The sequence below is a fragment of the Lutjanus erythropterus genome, chromosome 16 (genome assembly GCF_056507025.1).
Source record: "Lutjanus erythropterus isolate fLutEry1 chromosome 16, fLutEry1.hap2, whole genome shotgun sequence".
Lineage (NCBI taxonomy): Eukaryota > Metazoa > Chordata > Actinopteri > Lutjaniformes > Lutjanidae > Lutjanus > Lutjanus erythropterus.
Genome location: NC_139332.1, coordinates 11,298,055 through 11,316,844, shown reverse-complemented (window position 1 = coordinate 11,316,844; position 18,790 = coordinate 11,298,055). Strand labels below are relative to the sequence as shown.

General features: G+C 40.1%; 1 protein-coding gene across 1 annotated transcript; it reads left to right on the top strand.

Annotated features, from left to right (window-relative positions):
* Positions 1-253: 253 nt before the first annotated feature.
* Positions 254-17,487, top strand: nsun2 (NOP2/Sun RNA methyltransferase 2). The gene is made up of 19 exons (XM_084739156.1): positions 254-470; positions 1,470-1,627; positions 1,865-1,969; positions 2,055-2,160; positions 2,364-2,435; positions 2,617-2,701; positions 3,972-4,164; positions 4,754-4,828; positions 5,000-5,130; positions 6,853-6,926; positions 7,112-7,242; positions 9,041-9,137; positions 9,373-9,593; positions 10,514-10,606; positions 10,993-11,128; positions 12,494-12,574; positions 13,751-13,889; positions 16,674-16,713; positions 16,797-17,487. Exons 1-19 carry the CDS (start codon positions 405-407, stop codon positions 17,092-17,094), a joined length of 2,301 nt encoding a protein of 766 aa, XP_084595282.1. The 5' UTR covers positions 254-404; the 3' UTR covers positions 17,095-17,487.
* The last annotated feature ends 1,303 nt before the right edge of the window (positions 17,488-18,790 follow it).

Genomic DNA, 18,790 nt, shown 5'->3' with positions numbered 1-18,790 from the left:
ACACTATTATGAAATAATATCAATAACGTAAAAAGAAATGTCAAAAACGAAAAGAGATAAACGAAATAAGTGAGTCTTATTAAAGAAATTTCGTTCACGATGTAATTATTTTATATTACACGAAAATGTGCAAATAAATATGAATATTTTAGTGTCATAATTATAAAAAAAAACAAACGAAAAATCCACGAACTGTCGCAAGCTCACTTTATTTCAGGCAGATTTCTTGGCCACCTCGAAAGGTCCTGATTCACGTGCGTCAGAGGCAACACGTTTCGAGTATACACGCCACAGCAAAAGCCTCCGTAGATTTACATTTTACCCGATCTGCAGGTCGCTTTTCTCAGCGTCCATCTACCACGTCGTTCCGCAGACTTTTCTCCAGAGTTGTCTGCTATTCCAACATGGGGAAAAGAAGCAGGCAGCGGCAGAAAAACCAGCCTGCCGGCAGGGATAACAGAGACAACGCTGTAAGATTCACACACAAGATGCAGTAACTCTTGCTAATGTTGGGTGTAAATTGCTCAGCCAGGTCACATATTATTTTTATTTACTACCTAGGATGAACTCGGTCGTTTGTTACAAGTTATCTGTACTAAACTGGTGCAGTCGTGCAACTGTGACACTGTTAAACAACTGCAACCCCTGAGTGATTTACTGTTAGCTACCGTTAACTCTGCTGTTTTCATCAAAACCATGTGTGACCATCATTTGTCACGTTAAAGTTTTGCTTAGATACTTGCCTTTTTGTGGGCTTCACCAGACTTTACTCTGGTTGTGTTAGTATTATGTCGCTATACGAACAGGTAAGGGGATGATGGTTTACCTCTTACAAGCCTAGGAATGAATGAAATCAGTCAAGCAGCGTTGCAAAAACTTAACTGTACTGTTTGTGGTTTATTACATGCCGAATCGATGATAAGACCATGCTAAAACCACAGTGGAGGTATGACATGTTCTCCAAATTGTGTACCCTTGACCAGAAGCAAGAAAACACTAAAATGATAGAATTTTGAATGAAATTCTTTATTTTCTGTTTAAAATTAAGTGATTGCATCCCCATTTGGTGAAAAATAGCATTTTGGGCAATTCTGTCATTTTTTTTTAATAATTTGTATTTATTCATATACACTGTCCCATCTCTGAATCTGTGGTTTTCAAACTGGGGTCTGGGGACCAACAAGGATCCTTGAATGAGTTGAATGGGGGCCTAGCAGAAGGAGGACTTCACTACGTCCAAATCTAAAAAAGTATTCGGAGAGGTTTCCGTAAGACAAAATCCCCTCAAACTGGGGGACTGTGGCCTAATGTGCAACTATTGTGGGAGTGCTTGAAATGAAAATGTTTGGGACTCCCTGATCTAAATGATTTAAACAAATTCTGTTGGTGCTTTTCAAGTTATTTCCGTACAGAAAGGCAGTTCAAATATTCAGTGATCTCGACTAATAAGTTTGCATCCATGTGTTCAGGGCTGGGGAGCTGGCTATGCTGACATTGTCAAGGAGAATAAGCTGTTTGAGCACTACTACAAGGAACAAGGCCTGGTGCCTGATGGAGAGTTTGAACAGTTTATGGATGCAATGAGGGAACCGCTGCCAGCAACCATCCGCATCACTGGATACAAGAGGTGAGCTGAGCTCATTTACAACCAGGATTCAGACTCTTTGTCTTGTTCGCAAGAAGTGTCATGCTCATCATTATGCAAGACGTGGAAAATCAATTTGCCTTTACTTTCTGGCAAGTGCACACCCCCAACCCACAACATCTGCATCATTTTCATCTAAGCTTCAACATTTGAGCTTGTAAAGGGGATTGGATTTTGTTACTATATTCTCAAATTCTCCTGCGTTCTGTCTTGTTCCAGCCATGCCAAGGAAATCCTTCACTGTCTGAAGGAAAAATACTTTAAGGATATTCAGGAGGTGGAGATTGATGGCCAGAAGATTGAGGCTCCACAAGCTCTGAGCTGGTAAGATCTCCTGGTTCAGCCAAGGCTGACACACAGATTTGGACTTGAAACTCTGGACACACTGTCTATGTTCTGTCCTCTCCAGGTATCCTGATGAGCAGGCCTGGCACACTAACATGAGTAGGAAGATCATCAGGAAGTCTCCCCTGCTGGAGAAGTTCCACCAGTTTCTGGTCAGCGAGACAGAGTCGGTGAGTCAAACACAAACCGAACAGAAAATCTACCATAGACACCATGTACGAAGTTAACTTGTAACAGGAGAACTCAAGGTTTGAATATTGGCCTTGTTCACAAATTTACCCTGGACAGGTGGTTGAAAAATAAGTAGAACACAGTGTCAGAACTTGTCAAAGAATTGAAGAGACGAGCATCATTTTTGTGTTTGTCCTTGCAGGGTAACATCAGCCGACAGGAAGCTGTCAGTATGATCCCTCCTCTCCTCCTGAAGATTGAGTCCCACCACAAGGTAAAAGCCCTCTTTGAAGGTTAAGAATAGTCACGCCTGTCAGTGCTTAATGCATTTTCTGTTTATTATTTTGTCCTCCCTTGTGTCCTCTTCTAAAACTCTTTCCCACTGGCTGGAAAACAGCAGTCTTCCAAGAAAGATAATGGTTTTGAAGTGTAGACGTTCATGTGTTTCTGTGCAGATCCTGGACATGTGTGCAGCTCCAGGGTCGAAGACAGCCCAGCTCATTGAGATGCTCCATGCTGACATGGACGTGCCGTTTCCAGGTATGTACCACACATTTAATACCAGGAAATGTGCTGCAATGACTGATTACTTTGTTTTTAACTGGGAAAAAAAATTTGAAGGGTATACCACAAATTAAGTTTGATATAGTCAAGCTCTCTTGGTGTTAGCTGGCTCAACAAAACCTAAAACCCGAGTCAGAGATGACAGGTATCAAGATGGTGGTTATCACCTTTCTGTGTTAAACCAGGATTTCTTTTATGAATAATATAAAAAATATTTCAAATAATAATAATAATCAAATTTGTCACCACATCAAACATGAGGAGACATTGGTGCATTTGTTAGAGACTGAGTCATCTGCCTTCACAAAGTGTTTTCTTCTATTGTAAGCCAAATACTATATACTTTATTCAGAACTTTTAAAAATCCAGCCCCTGACAAAAAAACAACAACTATATTATAATAAAAAAGAAAAAAACTCTGACACTACCAAAACCTGAACTGAAATGATCAAAGACCACACTTGAAGCTAACTGAAACTAAACTTAATTAAAAACAAAATAGAAAAGAGACCAAAATGGAAATCACAAAACTATAATAACTCTGCACGACACCCATTCACTAACACTGTCCCATTGTGAAGGATTCATAGAAATCAATAAGTTATTAGCCAAATCAAAGTGAAATGAATTTTATTGATGTGATGAATATTATGTGATAAATACCAATAGACTAATCAGTTTTCTAATAGTTGCTCTGAGGTATAACACCAGCAGGGTAAAACAGACTTACTTTACTACATCACCAACTGTGAATGCATGTAGGGTCCCATGGCAGTGCGATGCATGCGTTTGTGCTGCTCTAATTATATTTCACAGCTTTGTTGGGTGACATTGTTAATATATGGCTCAACAGGTTGTTTATGTACAGTAATGTCTGCCATCAGCTGAGAATCTATATCACAAAATAATTAGTGAATGGGCAGCACTTTTTACAGTTGACTTAATCTGAAATTCTGAACAAAACTTCCTCCGGAGCAGCTTAGATATGCAGTATAAGTTACTCAGGTTAAAAGAGAGCAATCTTCATGACATTTAAAAGTCTGGCTTTACACCCTGCTAACCCATTAATCTCACTTACACCCCTCCGGTCATGCTTTATTGTAATTATCAAGCGCAGAGTATATCTGAACATAAATCAGTATCTATGTTACACAGTACAAAGCAACCAAAGAGTGAATCAGAAGTCCATGCCACTGTGACCCCACTTTAACAGCTGTTCACTTTGATCCACTCCTCTTCCCCTCAGAGGGCTTTGTCATTGCCAACGACGTGGACAACAAGCGCTGCTACCTGCTGGTGCACCAAGCCAAGCGCCTCAACAGCCCCTGCATCATGGTGGTCAACCACGATGCCTCCTGCATCCCTACGCTCCAGATCGACGTCAACGGCAGGAAGGACATCCTCTTGTATGACCGCATCCTGTGTGACGTGCCCTGCAGGTCTGCCTTAAATCACTGACACGTATTACAGTACTGCGGGAGAGTTAGGGTATAGAAGTCTGTGGAGGAAGGAAGAAATATGGTTGATAAGCTCTTTTGTATATGTAGTTTTTTCTTTTTTTTGGCTGGAGAAGAGATTCTGTGTGACAGATGGAGTTGAGCCTTCACCCAATCTGACAAATGCAGGGTTTTTACAGGTTCATATAAGTGGCTCTTAATAGTGTTTTTGTTGTTAATGTTTCAGTACAGACTTGGTGATAAAACATTCTTCTCCTCTTGAAATCTATCGCGATTTTATGGCCAAAACAGAGCTGCATTTGTTTGCAAATGCCGCTGAGTTTGGCCAGCTGTAGTGCTGAAGCCAGGAGGCCCTGCCAAACACAACATAGGGAGAGGGAGGAAAAGCCATAATGAAGACAGAGAGAGGCGGGCAGGCAGCAGTGATGTGAGCAGTCAGCTAAAGCCCGCCGTTTAGACTGTTTGTGTTTGGCAGACATTTTTGCCCTGTGAGAAGTGTCGAGGATCTCTGGTGGTTTCAGTGCCTCTGGCCAAACGGGCGATGTGTCTGACTGCTGTCTGTGCTCTGCAGCGGAGACGGCACCATGAGGAAGAACATAGACGTGTGGAAGAAGTGGACGACCAGCAACAGCCTGCACCTCCACGGGTGAGTGGGGGCGAACATGCGTTTGCGCTTTTGCGACAACACAGGAATTCACGCGCTCGTGTGGTAGACCAAATTGACTAAACGACAAGGGAGAGGAGTGTGTTCTTTTGGTGCTAATTAAAAAAAAAAAATTGTAGGATTACAGAGTGTGTGTGTGTGTGTGTTTGCCAGGCTGCAGCTGCGTATTGCTGTGCGTGGTGTTGAACAGCTGGCGGTGGGAGGGAGAATGGTCTACTCCACCTGTTCACTCAACCCTATAGAGGACGAAGCTGTCATCGCAGCACTGCTGGAGAAGAGTGAAGGTAACACACACACACTCAAAGGGCTATACAATTTAAGCAATATGTGGTAGACTTTCTATTCAAATGAGAGTTGAATTTTAGTTTTTCATGTGCTTTTATTCTGTTACTTAAGCCTTTCTACCTGAATAGTCTATTGACCTTATGTTCCATGTTCCAGTTCATCTCTTGCCTCCATCACATCAACCACATATATTTGATTAAAATGATCTTTGTTACATATAGGGATGAAAAGATTACTGGTTTAAGGAAAGAACATGATAAAATTCCCAATTAGTATTAGTGTTTCAAATTTAAATTGTCATTACAGCAGTTTGATTACCATGTCAGGACTGAGTAACAAATGTTAATTGCTTCAGGACTATTGAGTATTGAAATATTCCTTGTTGATACCTATGGAGTTTTGTTATTTATATTTTTTATTTAGTCCATTGCCGTACAGATATTCCATTAGTTTCCTCATTTTATTGCAGTCATCCAGGTTGAGTAAAGTGTGCAGAGTAAAAATAGTTACTGCTGGTGTTCTTAGGTCTTTGAGCAGCTTCTTCCTATAAAGTGAGTAATGTTTTTGTTAAAATGGTTTTGATAAAATTGATTTTGAAAAAAGTATCATTAAGGAATCAGTATTGAGGTCAAGGTACCTGTAGCACAATCTGAATTTTTTGAACAATACAAAGCCTTAAACCGTGCAACATTAAACACCAGCATCATCCAAAGATGCATCATCCAGTCCACGTGGGTCTATTTTTCATCAGTGAAAACATTGACGTCACAAAGGACATGATGCCATTTCAAATTGTTGAAAGGTTCACAATATAAAAGTTGGTGAAATGGGCTCAGTGTGTGTATCAGTATTTTCTGAACATCTGATAAATGTTTTTTCATTTTGGTGACTATAATGATGATATGAATTCTTCATGCTGTTTCATGTCTAGTCACAAAGTTACCTGTGGTGTGTATTAGCTTACAACAAGTGTACAACTAGTTTACAACTAACATACAACCAGCTCACAGTTACGGTTCTCCTACAGAGGACTTGCTTGTGTTGTAGCAGTAGCTTGGTGTTTTTGTTTCAGGAGCACTGATGCTCAGCTCATTACTGCGATGCTTTAGGCTGCAGCTAATGATTATTTTTTATTAGTGATTAATCTCCCAATTAATTTCTCAATGAATCAATTGTTGTTGCTTTGGTTAAATTAGTAATGAAAATAGCTGCTAATTAATTTTGGATTTGTTGGTCTTGAAGCTATCACATACTGGACTGATGTTTATCTGATTCATGCACAGCACAAAAACATGTATTTCTTAAAACAAGCGTGGGAAATGTGGTATGATCATTTAACTTATGCATATTCATCCGTGTCTGGTCCTTTGGAAAAGCCTGTGCGGTGTAATAATGTAAGCAAATGAGTTTCTGCTGGGGTTCTGTGTTCTGGATGAAGGAACATTGTATTAGCAAAAATGAATGCCCATGCAGAACATTTCTGCTATGATATCATACTGCTAAACACTCCCAAGGAGAGGAGTCTTATTTTTCTTCTGCCATGGTGGTCTGCAGGACAAAACTCCCTTCATGCTAAAACACACAAGGTCAGTAGCTGTAGAGCCTGCTTCACTTTTTGAGCTGGCAATAATCAAAGTTTAGTACATGAAAATGACATCTAAATATAACCACTCCAGTATTTTTCTGCCAAGTTGTAATGTCTTTCCCATCCCCACTGCCAGGAGCGCTGGAGCTGGCCGACTGCTCAGCTGATCTGCCAGGGCTGAAGTGGATGCCTGGGGTCACTTCCTGGAAGGTACTGGAAGGTTTCGTCTTTGGCGGTCATTACGAAAACAAACCCAACCGCTACAACAACAAACCATAGAGAAAACAGTGTTTAAGTCATGGAGGCGCTTCAGGTTCAGAGTCGGACAGAATTTTGTAGGTCAGTTTGTGTCCTGACTGTGGATCACTTTCATTAAACAGTTCTTGTCTCTGCAGCTGATGACCAAGGAGGGCCAGTGGTACTCAGACTGGTCTGAGGTTCCGAGCAGTCGTCACACACAGATCCGCCCCACCATGTTCCCGCTAAAGGACCCAGAGAAAGTTGCCAGCATGCATCTGGAGAGATGGTATGTTCACACACACACACACACACACACACTAAAGCTTTGCACTGTCATAAAATGTGGAGGACTTTCTTTCCCATAACTTTCCCCAAACCTTAATCTTTAAGTCCAAGTATGGTCAGCTTGGTTCTAATGGCTTTATTTTAAGGCTCTATAACCAAAGCAAATAGGAGCAGGGAGAGTGGGAAGCTGTTTTTTTTAAAGGAGTATTTGAAGTGTCAAAAATTAATTAATTTTTTCAAAATTTGTCCAAAGGATGGCGCTAAACTGGTTTGTAATTATATGGAAATCAACCAAGTCGCTTCTGCAAAGATTATTTTTGGGGTTTTGGCCTGTTGCCTTTATTTTGACAGAGACAGCTGAAGATACGACAGGAAAAGGGGTAGAGAGAGAGAGAGGGGATGATATGCAGCAAATGGGCCGCAGGCGGGAGTTGAACTGGCGGCCGCTGCAGAGGATTAACAGCCTCTCTACATGGGACGTGGGCTTTACCATCTGAGCTACAGGGGCGCCCCGGCAATTGTTTTTGGCATCATTACAGAACTTTGACCAGTAAATCAGTCCCGTCCTCTAAGACTATCATAGTTTAATGTATCCAAGCATATCTGGCACACCTTAAATGTGTGTTTCAAAAGAACAGCTTATGTATTTCATACCTTCTTTATACTGAATGATGTCCATTCATATCAACCAGACATGCATAGGATGTTCATCTGTCACCTGTGTTTGTTTATGTCTTCATGTCTGTTTCATTCATGACTACTTTAACTACCAAATGACAGCTGACACATCCCCAGTTTGGAGTAGCAGAGATGAACATCGTCATGAAAGCTCATAAAACGCTGTCTGTTGGCAAAGTAGAAAGGTGAAAATATTCTAGATATAGCCTGCGCTTAAACTGATATTGATTTTAGACCCTGTCCACAGCAGTAGATTTCTTAACTTCCTACACCACCACTCCTGCTGCTGCTTCAAACTGGGAGCGTGTGGTGTGGACCGCCACCTAATGAAGACAGTAGACCAACTCTCTAGAAGTACCTCATACAACCTGACTTCAATTAATCCAAACTATCCCTTTAATCTTTAAGTCTGTGTATGGTCCGTTCAGTTCTAATGGCGCTGGCTAAAGGCTCTACAGCCAAAGAAAATAGAAGCCGAGAGAACGGGGAGCCTCATTTAACGCCAGTCTGAGAGCCAAAATAATCAGTTTGTTCTGTTGGTGTGTTCAGTAGCAAAGACGTGCTTATAAAAAGATGTATCCATCTAATAAAATGTTCCCCTTGGTGGAATTTTTTGAGCGTATAGAAAAAGAAGGTCCATTTAACACGATCCAACTCCTTTCCCTCCCAAACCCTAACCTTAATTTAGCTAATTTTTTCCCGTCTTTTCATCCTCCAGAGAGTATTTTGTTCTCATGAAAGCAGAAAAATACAAGCACACACAAATGTGTCTTCATTGATGCCAAATTCATTAGCTGAGTAATATGTCTGATTTATTTTCTTGGCACAGCTACACACACACACACACACTCCTACACACACCCACGCAGTCTGCATGGATGCTCATACGTGAACACACCTGCACTCTCACATAATGGAGGATGATGTCATTTCTGCTCTGCAGCTTTTGCTTTAATGCTGAGACAGAGACAATGCAGCCAGCAGATGGAGCTATTGTCACATGTTGCCAGAGCAGCTTTTTATTTAACGTTGGAAAAAAAAAAGTGTTTATCTTAACAGCAGGTGGCAGCACATAACTCAAAGCATGATATATGTTTCTGTGTGTGTTTTTTTTATGTCAGTATGAGGATTCTGCCACATCACCAGAACACTGGAGGTTTCTTTGTGGCCGTGCTGGTGAAGAAAGCTCCGATGCCTTGGAACAAAAGATATCCCAAGGTACTTCCACACAAACACACACACTTAATGGATGATTAGATTGTCAGTCTTAGTTGAAGAGGGAAATGGAGCAGAACTCCCCCCATGTGGTTGTGTGTGTTGAACCAGCAGTAGCCACCCCCCCCCACCCCCTCCCCTTGCCATCACTCACCTGTTCAGCGTTACTAACCACAGCTGGGACTTTCTTCTCTTTCTTTCTTCTTTGTCTGCTCATCTCCCTCCCCGTCGTCTCCAGCTGAGGAAGGACGTCTCATCCCTCTCAGCGCCCCAGTCTGGAGGCTCTCCAGCGGCCTCGACCCCAGCAGACACCCCCCGCCTCCTCGAGAGCGCCGCTGCGGAGGAGGAGGGAGAGGCGGGATGCCCAGAGGGAAAAGTCGACGGAGAGGCAGAGGAGGAGGCACCCAAAGGAGCTCCCTTGGCCCAGGAGACCACGGCCAAACAAGACGGAGTGTGTGGGTGAGTCATGTTGGTCTAGTGAGCTAATGAACAAATGCAAAGTTACGAAAAACAGAGTTACGTGGCTTTGAATGATAAATCACTGGAATAATACTCCAACACTGAAGAAATATGTAAAATGTCAAACAATTTTCATTCATGATTGTCGGACATGTTTATGATTGATATAAAGGTCATCGTTAAAAGGTTCTGTGACAAAATGCATTTCCTCCATGAAAGCTTTATTTAACACTAGAACAGCCACAACGGTTTGATTTTATTTTTTTATTTGTGTCAGAGAACAATTAAAATACAAATAATTATGCTAAATTGTCTTAATCATTGGAATAATTAAACAATTTTAGACATACAGTAGGGGAGACCGGGGACAGCTGTAATGTACAGTTTCCTTCTTACAAATAGCACTGTTTCCCTTTTTGTTTTATTTTTTTTGCACAATAAAATGCACAAAAATGACAAAGATAACTAATAGCAGCAGAGGCAGTGCCAGGTTTGGAGAAGAACAAAACCTGCCAGAAACAATACATTGTATTATTGAATTATTATACACATTACATTGTGTTGTATGCCTCAATATGTTCATGTGTTTTAGATCGGCTTTCTAGTCTTTTCTGTAGTGTATCATTATTTTCTTTTGTTGAACTAAGAGATTTGTGTGAAAATAAAACATTTTGAAATCTTATACAACAATTAATTATTTGATTCCAGCACTTCTAGTGTCAAATTATTTACATTATATATATATATATATATATATATATATATATATTTCATATATATATATATAGATTTCATATATATATATATATATATATATATATATATACATATATATTTGCATTAAATACGAATTTAAATAAACAGAACTAAATAATGTGACTGATAACTTGACATCTGTCTCTCCTCTCTCTGTTTCTCAGGCCTCCAGCCTCTAAGAAGATGAGGCTATTCGGTTATAAAGAAGATCCTTTTGTGTTTCTCACTGAGGATGATCCGGTGTTCAACACCATACAGTGAGTGTCTCCATGTGTGTGAGACATGGAAATGTTAGGGCTGCAATCATGATTTCATTGTCAATTAATCTCTTGATTATTTTCTAGATTAATGGATTAATAGTTTGGTCTGTAAAGTAATAAGAAAATGATCAAAAATGTTGATCATTGTTTCCCAAAGCCAAAGGTGATGTCCTCAAGTGTTTTGTTTTGTCCACAACCCAAAGATATTCAGTTTACTGAATATATCTGAAAATATTCCCATCTTAGAAACTGGAAACAGAGAATTTTGACTTTTCTTCTTAATTTAACAGTCGACAACTAATCTGTTAATTGTTGCAGCTCTAGAAATGATCATTTTCATTTTGGTGTAGCACAACTGTGTATTTTCTTTCTGTTTTCTCCAGAACTTTCTATGACCTGTCGCCCAACTTCCCCAAACTGAATGTTCTGACCAGGACCCACGAGGGCAAGAAGAGACACCTGTACATGGTTTCCAAAGAGCTGCGCAACGTGCTGCTCAATAACAGTGAGCGCATGAAGGTGTGTTTCTTTTAGATCACTGAACACATTCAGATCAGGTTTATTGATGATAATGGAAGTCTGGAGAAAATAGATGCAACAAATCAATGAGTTCTTTCCTGGAGACGATGCATCAAACTACAGTGTAGTCAAACAAACTTAATTATGTTTATTTATAGTAGTGCCCAGGCTGGTTTTTGGATACAGACATGTGGACTTTACATTGGTATATCAGTTTATTTTTATGTTGTGTGTATTAGGTGTGTGTTAGCGTGTGTGTGTATGTTTGTGTACATGTACCAGCCCATCAGAGGGAACCAGCTAACAGATGGGAGCCTCTCATATCACAAATCCCTCTGGTCCTCCACCCTGTAGCACCTGCACAGGTGGCTCTGTGTGTGTGTGTGTGTGTGTGTGTGTGTGTGTGTGTGTGTGTTTGTGTTCCTCGGTCTCTTTGTTCTCCTCATTGTTTATTGGGATAAACCACAGTGAATGGCATATTTATTCTACATTCTGGAAGTGTTGATTGAAAGCTGGCGCCCATGTTCACTTCCCTTTTAAAATAAAAGAAAATATTTAATGTCTATTACATTCTCTTGCCTTAAGGTCAAAGTTCATCTACGCATCCATGAGTAGATGCACTCGTCCTTATGTGCACTGATCTGGTTGCTGGGTGTAATTCAGTAGAAAGAAAATAGTTCCTGCATAAAACTGCTTGCAACAAGGTCTGTGGATTATCTTGAGTAACTAAGTCATGATTTCTAGAAAGAGATGATGTTGTTGAGTTTTGCAAATGTATTTTTTGGTGCTTTGAGGACCACAAGCTTAGTGCCATCTAGTTCCATTATATTGGAGAGAAGGCTGACAATTCAAAAACTTGGTGACTCTCCGCAAAACAATCAAAATGGATAAATAGCTCTACAGGTAAGAGGAAATATGTATTTTTGATTCTGAGGTGAGCTGTCCCTTTCATGTTCACATATTAAAATATTATGCAAAGCTGATTTTACTTGCTTCACATCCCTTAGGTTGTTAAAAAAGTCAACATGCATATTTATGTTAGAAGAGTAGCTGAATTTTTGCTGTGCAAATCACTGACAGTTTCCTCCCACTCCTGCTGGGACACCAGAGACCAGCTGCACTGTGTTTACTCACAGTTCTGTAAAATCTTGTATAGCCGTGAGCAAGGCACTTTGGTGAACATCAGTAACGCTGCAAGACCACAAGTCACATAATTAGTCCTTTTTTTGTTGAAATTACCCTTGATTCTGTTTCCGGAGAGATGTTAATTAGTGTAGTTTAAAACCAGACCCTAGAATTTGGCATCATTGTGTTGTTTTTGGGCACAGCCATATGTCAGCAAGCTTGTTTTTACTTGTTTCTCAGGTCATTAACACGGGGGTGAAGGTGTGGTCTCGCAACAGTGACGGAGAGGAGTTTGGCTGTGCCTTCAGACTGGCTCAGGAGGTAAAACATACACACATTCACACACACTGCGTTTTTTTTTTCACCCTGAACACCACTTCTCATTTTCACACATTAAATCTTCAGTGGAGTAAATATAATTTTCTGTAAATCCACCTGTTCTTTATTGAAAGCTGTGTTATTATTGTGAAAACATAACATTCTCTCTTCACACCTTAGCTGCGCATTTTCACACAATTCCCATAATCCTCTTTGTATGCAAATCAACCTCATGATTTGAAGTGATACATGCTGTGATGCATGCTGATATTTTATATTTCCAGGACTTTAAAGGCATAGTTTGGATTATTTGAAGTGGGGATGTATGAGGGACTTATCCATAGTCACCGCGTCCACAGTTTGGGGAAGCAGAGAGGAGCACCAGCATGAAAGCTGAGCAGTGTACTGCTGTGAACGGGGTCAACAACAAAACCACTTAAAAACGGTCCATCTCAGTTTAAGTGTACGCTATATTTAGGTGATTTTCACAACTTTACTTTGCCATCACACAGCCTTTTCAAAGGGAAAACCACTGCTACACGAGCCAAGTATCCAAACCAAAGCCCATAGGCATAATCAATAATTTTACCTCTCAGAACACGGGAGCTGTTGATCAACCACTGCCTCCATCTGTTAGTTTGTTTGTGTCATGTGTTTTAAAAGGTTACTTTGAATTCACCAAAGTAACACAGTAACACAAAAAAAAAACAGATCAAGACACCGGTACACCAGCAACTCCCATATTCTGTGAGGTAAAATGACTGATTTCGCCTCTGGAGTTTGGTTGGTTTAGTGAGAGCAATATTTGGTTTATATAACAGCCGTTTCCCATCAAAAAGGCTGTCTGATGGCAAAGTAAAGGGGTGAAAATAAAGTGTCCACAGTAAGTACCTCATACAACCCTACATCACATAATCCAAACTATCCCTTCAGCACCCTACAAAATGCATTTCATTGTATAAGCTGGTCCTTAAATATGCAGTAAGTTACTCTCAGTATCATTGTTTTATTCACCACAGAGGAGATGATCACAGCTGAATAACAAGGGAGCCAGACGGCAGAGTTCACACCTAAATAAACTTATTATTAATGCATTTTATATGCACTGCTAACTGTAAATAATCTGTATTTATTATGTTGGTCTGCAGTGTCAACCTCTTTGCTCCTCTGTTCTACCAGGGTATCTACACTCTGCAGCCGTACATTCGCTCCAGGATAATCACAGTGAGTGTTGAGGACATCAAAGTGCTGCTGACCCAGGAGAACCCCTTCCTCAGCAAACTGGAGGACGACGCTCACGCTCAGGCCAAGAAAATAGGTACGCATGGCCAAAAGATTCTCATTCCAGAATATAAAAAATGTATTCCAACAAAATAACTGCTTTCAGAAAAGTAAAGCCCTGTAATTTAAGCTATAATGTGTAACATTATCAAAAGGCCAGGCATATGTTATATATTTTGTTGAGTTGTGTGCTTACATTACCCCAAGTGTTTCCAACAATAGAAAATGTATAATTTATTCAAGGTTATGGTTTCCCTGATGGCCGCTAGTTGCTATTACCTCCTTGAAAACACAGGATAAACGGGATACGTCATCATACATTACCTCAACCATGAACAAGATTTTTGCACAAGTCATGTTAGATGGATTTTCATCAGCTGATGTCATCAAATTACATCTTTTGTTATTGTTTTAATGTGAGAGAGACCTCTAGTGACAGAACTTACATATGTTACGTTTAATGTTAGTTAAGATTGTGCTCCCCAGACTGGCTACAGGTTGTTAAAAGGGCTTAAAATGTCTTAAATATAGACTTACCAACAAAAGGCCTTCAATTCTGTAAGTATGGTGTAAAGTTTGCTGGGCACAAACTGCCTGTAAATTTAATCTTTAGCAAAAGCAGCTCGAGTTGCATTTGAATCCATCTGTTATCCTGTTAGAGCTTTATAGGTTCTTGCTGTTCATATTCACAAATTTTGTCCAATGATGAACACCGTAGCGTCTGTCTGTCTGTCTGGATGGCATGGAAGAGCTTGCTAATTAGCTAACCTGCAAAATCACCAGTTTCCGGGTTTACGTTCTCCATAATTTTAACCCTCTCTCCAGTGCTTCTCTTTAAGCCTTTAATCTCCAGTATTTCAGAGAAATGCTCAGGTCAAATCTGTGCAGTCGTTCACACGTTCCCTATTCAGAACATAAATACAAGGAACAGTATTGGCAAAACAATATGTCGTAAGCATTAGTGGGTAAATAACTAACCAACACTTTTGGAAACAATGAGCTACAAAACGTAGGGCAATCATCAGTCCAATCTACATGTGGAATAGACTGTCTGCAGGCTAAATGAGACAGGATGGACATTACCTATTTATGAAAAAGGCAGGTATAAACTATAAAACAGAGCCCTGTAGGATTATTGTGGTTCTAACTGACTTTCAGCATAGAGATTAGAATTCTGCCGTGATACAGCCTCATGTCATATTCTGGCTGTTGGATAATTATAGTCTCTATCATTGAGTTTGCTTTTCCATGTTAATAAATGTATTTGGATAAATGTTCTATAACTCAGTTTCTGTCATTTTGCTTTACTTATAATTTTGAACTGACTATATATTTACTTAGAAGAGTACACCTATATTTTCACATTTGGTTTTTAAAATTGTGCTTAAATTTAATTTTTATCTGGGCATTAAAAAGTCTTAAAGCCTCTGTAAATCCAAATGCACTAGTCTTCTAACCATATAATTTAGGGTGTTGTGTACATAATAAGAATATAAAAATATTAGAAATAATATTTAATCCAAATTCGAAATATTATCATCCAAGTATTTGTACACTTTCTTACTTGTCTTGGGTTTGAATTGGGCATTTGTGCTCTGAGATTTACCACAAATATTAGGCAATTAATTCCACAAACCAATCATTAAAAAAATCCATGTCAGTTGCCATGTGAATGCAACAAAACATTTCGGCTCCTGCTGCTGTAACTGTTGTCTCAGTCTGAGCCACCTCGACAATGTGGAGCCGAAAGCTGTTTTATCACCCCGTTAACACAGTTATTTAACCTGCCGCCCAAATCAATATCTGTTTAAGTGTAAGCTATATTTATAACATTTTCCCCACTTCACTTTGCTGTTAGACAGCCTTTACTGACGGTGAACTGAAGCCGCCATCTGTGCTCACTTCACAGCCACAAAACTCCATTGGAAAAAAAAAAAAAGTTATTTTTTTCCGTGAAAGACACGGGAGCTGCTGGTCTAACTGCAGCAAGTAACGTTCAGACCCAAAGTCACACCAATAACACTAACTAAGTAACACAAACTGCTACAACTCCCATGTCCTACGAGGTAAAAAGACTGTTTCAGTCCACAGAGGCCACTCCACTTCCCCACGGAAAATGCTGTCTGATAACAATTACAGCTGCAAACATGTTCTAAATATAGTGTACTAGTGTACACTCATTGATTGTGTGTTTTTTTTTTTTTTTTTGGTTGTCCTTTGTTTAGGTGGCTAAAATATGTTTTGCGGCTGCCCACATCCACAGCGGTCCATTTTTTTTTTAGCTTCCATGCTAAAACTCCCAAGGCAGCATTCAATCAGACATGAGCTGACACGCCCACACACTCTGGCAAAATGATCTTAACAGCAAAGTTAGTTTCACTTTCTGTGTGAACACGCCATTATTGATCTACAACAAATATAGAACATTGGAAAATTCTAATACCGAACCGTTCTCAACAAAAAAAGTGTCAAGTGTCAACAGAGGTTGTAATCCTGCAGGTTTCTTTTTTAAACCGACAGCTAATATCATGTGTGGAGCAGCCGTGCAGCCCAGAGGTTAGAGTAGTGGATTAGTGACTGGAAGGTTTCTGGCTCGGCTGGCGTGGAATGAAAGAGGAAAGTGAATGAGTAATGCTCTGTCTCCCTCACTAGTGGTGCTGAGCTGCCCTTGAGCAAGGCACTGACCCAAAAACCTCATAAGAGGAGCTGAGCAGTACCAGCAACAGAAAACTGTACTTATACTGGGCAATTCTCAGATCATAACGTAATTAACTATGTAAATGGGTGTTTGGAATAATCCACTGCTGCTTTCTCTCCACAGATATGGGTAGCATTGTGTTGAAGTACATTCCTAACCCAAAGTAAGTTTTTTTTATAGTTATTTTTATCATTATCCTTTTGAGTGAATGTCCTTGGTCATTTCTGACACCTGCCTATGTTTCAGTACCCCAGCGGAGCCTCAGTGTCCCATCCAGCTGTGTGGCTGGAGGGGAAAGACGTCCATCCGAGCCTTCGTTCCCCGCAACGAGAGGTTTCATTACCTCCGAATGCTAGGCGTGGAGGTCTTCAGAGACAAACAGGGCCTCGGGCAGAAACAGAGGGACGAAGGTAAGGAGGGAGAGGGAGAGGTGGAAAAGGATGCCGAGGAGGAAGGAGCGGCTGAGATGGACTTGGAGAACGGCGATGAAAACGGATCGTCGCAACCAAAGGCCGACAGCGGCAACCAGGGGACCAGCAGCTGAGGACGAAGCTGAGGGCCCGACTGAAGACGTGTTCGAGCTCTAGGAGCTGTTGTCCCAGGTCCAAGACCACATCACGTGGTAGACGAGGGTGACGTGCCTCTGTGGGTGTCTCTGTTTGCCACACTGCCACTGCAGAAGGATTCCCTCCCAGAAATGGACTCCACTGGGACTTTTAATTTTTTGGAGCCCCTCCAGGAGTCAGCTTTTTAGTTAAATGGCTTGTCTTATTTTATATAGCTGTTTTTTATGGGTTAACAAATTTATTCCACTGACCAAGTGGCATCAATTTTGTTTCGGTTGCTCATGTTTAGAGATTTATATTAACTGCCATCTTGTTTTATACACCTGTAATTAAGCAGAAATATGGAGTTGATTAAAAGCGTTAAAGGTAAACTGTGTCACAGGTCAAATTATTTGACTTTAAAATCATTCTTCCTTCCAATCATTCTGCCTGTTGAGGTGTAAACGGCATGCTGGAGAAGGGGTTGATAAGGTTCTGCAAAATACAGATAGGATAAAACTGCTATGAGGACTTAAATAGATTCTGAAGGTAGTATGAACCACTAAAACGGATTATTTAAGTTGGTTCCTGGGTGTTTAAGGTTTATTATATTACTTTTTAAATTAAGTTTCACCACAGTGACAAAAGTGACATTTATATAATCTACATTTTCATATTATGTTTGAAACAAAAAAAAAAAAACAAGCAAAAAACGATCAAAATCACTGTTAAATAAGCAGTCATGTCATTGCTAAGACTGGTGACAACAGCTCGTGGTTGATGGTTGTCATAGTAACGCAGCAAAGTCTCCAGCATGCAAGTTTTCCAAGTTCAGAGCAGTCAGGAGTGAGTCTCAGATGCAGATATGATGCCAAGTATGCCCAAAAGACAAAACATGTCTCCAAATCAACAGATATTTTATCTTTTTGTTATTATATATTTGATTTTAAATATTTAAGATGAGAAAATTAAAAACAGAATGCATAATGCTGTGCATCTGTATGCATATGCACTGTTTTGTTACGTCTTTAGGATCTTTCCTGGAACAAATACCAATTTTGTTGAGACCAGTAGTCCTGATGGGACCAAGGCCCAGTCCAGATTGTCATTTCTGAGGTCCTGAGTAGGGTGAGGGGTAAGGTGTGAAGTTATGGTTAGGCATAAATTAGTTATGGTTAAGGTTTGGATTAGGTTGTCCATGAATGAAAGTCTAAGCAATGTCCTAACAAGGACAGCTGTGCAAACTTTTATGTTTGTCCTTGAAAACAAAACTGAATGCCAGATGTAATTTCAACCAATTAGCATAGTTATATTTACTGTGAATATATTTCCATGAAGGGGCAGTGTGGATAAAACAAGACTATAAGTCAACAGCCATGCTGGAAGCTCTCGGTACTTGGAGTGACTGTGGATGTTGAGCAGGTAATCATACAACCACGTTCACCATCTTTGTTTAGCATATAAGCATTCTAACAAGATTTAATTTATTTTCTTTTTCAGCCTCTTGAAAAGCCTGTATTAGATTTCAAGCTTTCAAGGGTCAACCTTAAAGCCTTTTTTCCTGTTTCAAATATTGACATGATCATCCCACAGAAGTGAGAATTCACTCGCTTCATCGCTGCTTCATCGTCTCATCAAAATTGACACCTGCTTTGATGCGAGGTGGGAGGCGGGAGGCGGGGCCTTTGCATGCCT

Excerpts from the sequence above, each read along its gene's own strand:
- nsun2 (XM_084739156.1), top strand. The coding sequence starts at position 405 with ATGGGGAAAAGAAGCAGGCAGCGGCAGAAAAACCAGCCTGCCGGCAGG. Across the intron at positions 4,165-4,753 it reads CTGTGTGACGTGCCCTGCAG|CGGAGACGGCACCATGAGGA; the intron begins GTCTGCCTTAAA and ends TGTGCTCTGCAG. Across the intron at positions 12,575-13,750 it reads CCTTCAGACTGGCTCAGGAG|GGTATCTACACTCTGCAGCC; the intron begins GTAAAACATACA and ends CTGTTCTACCAG.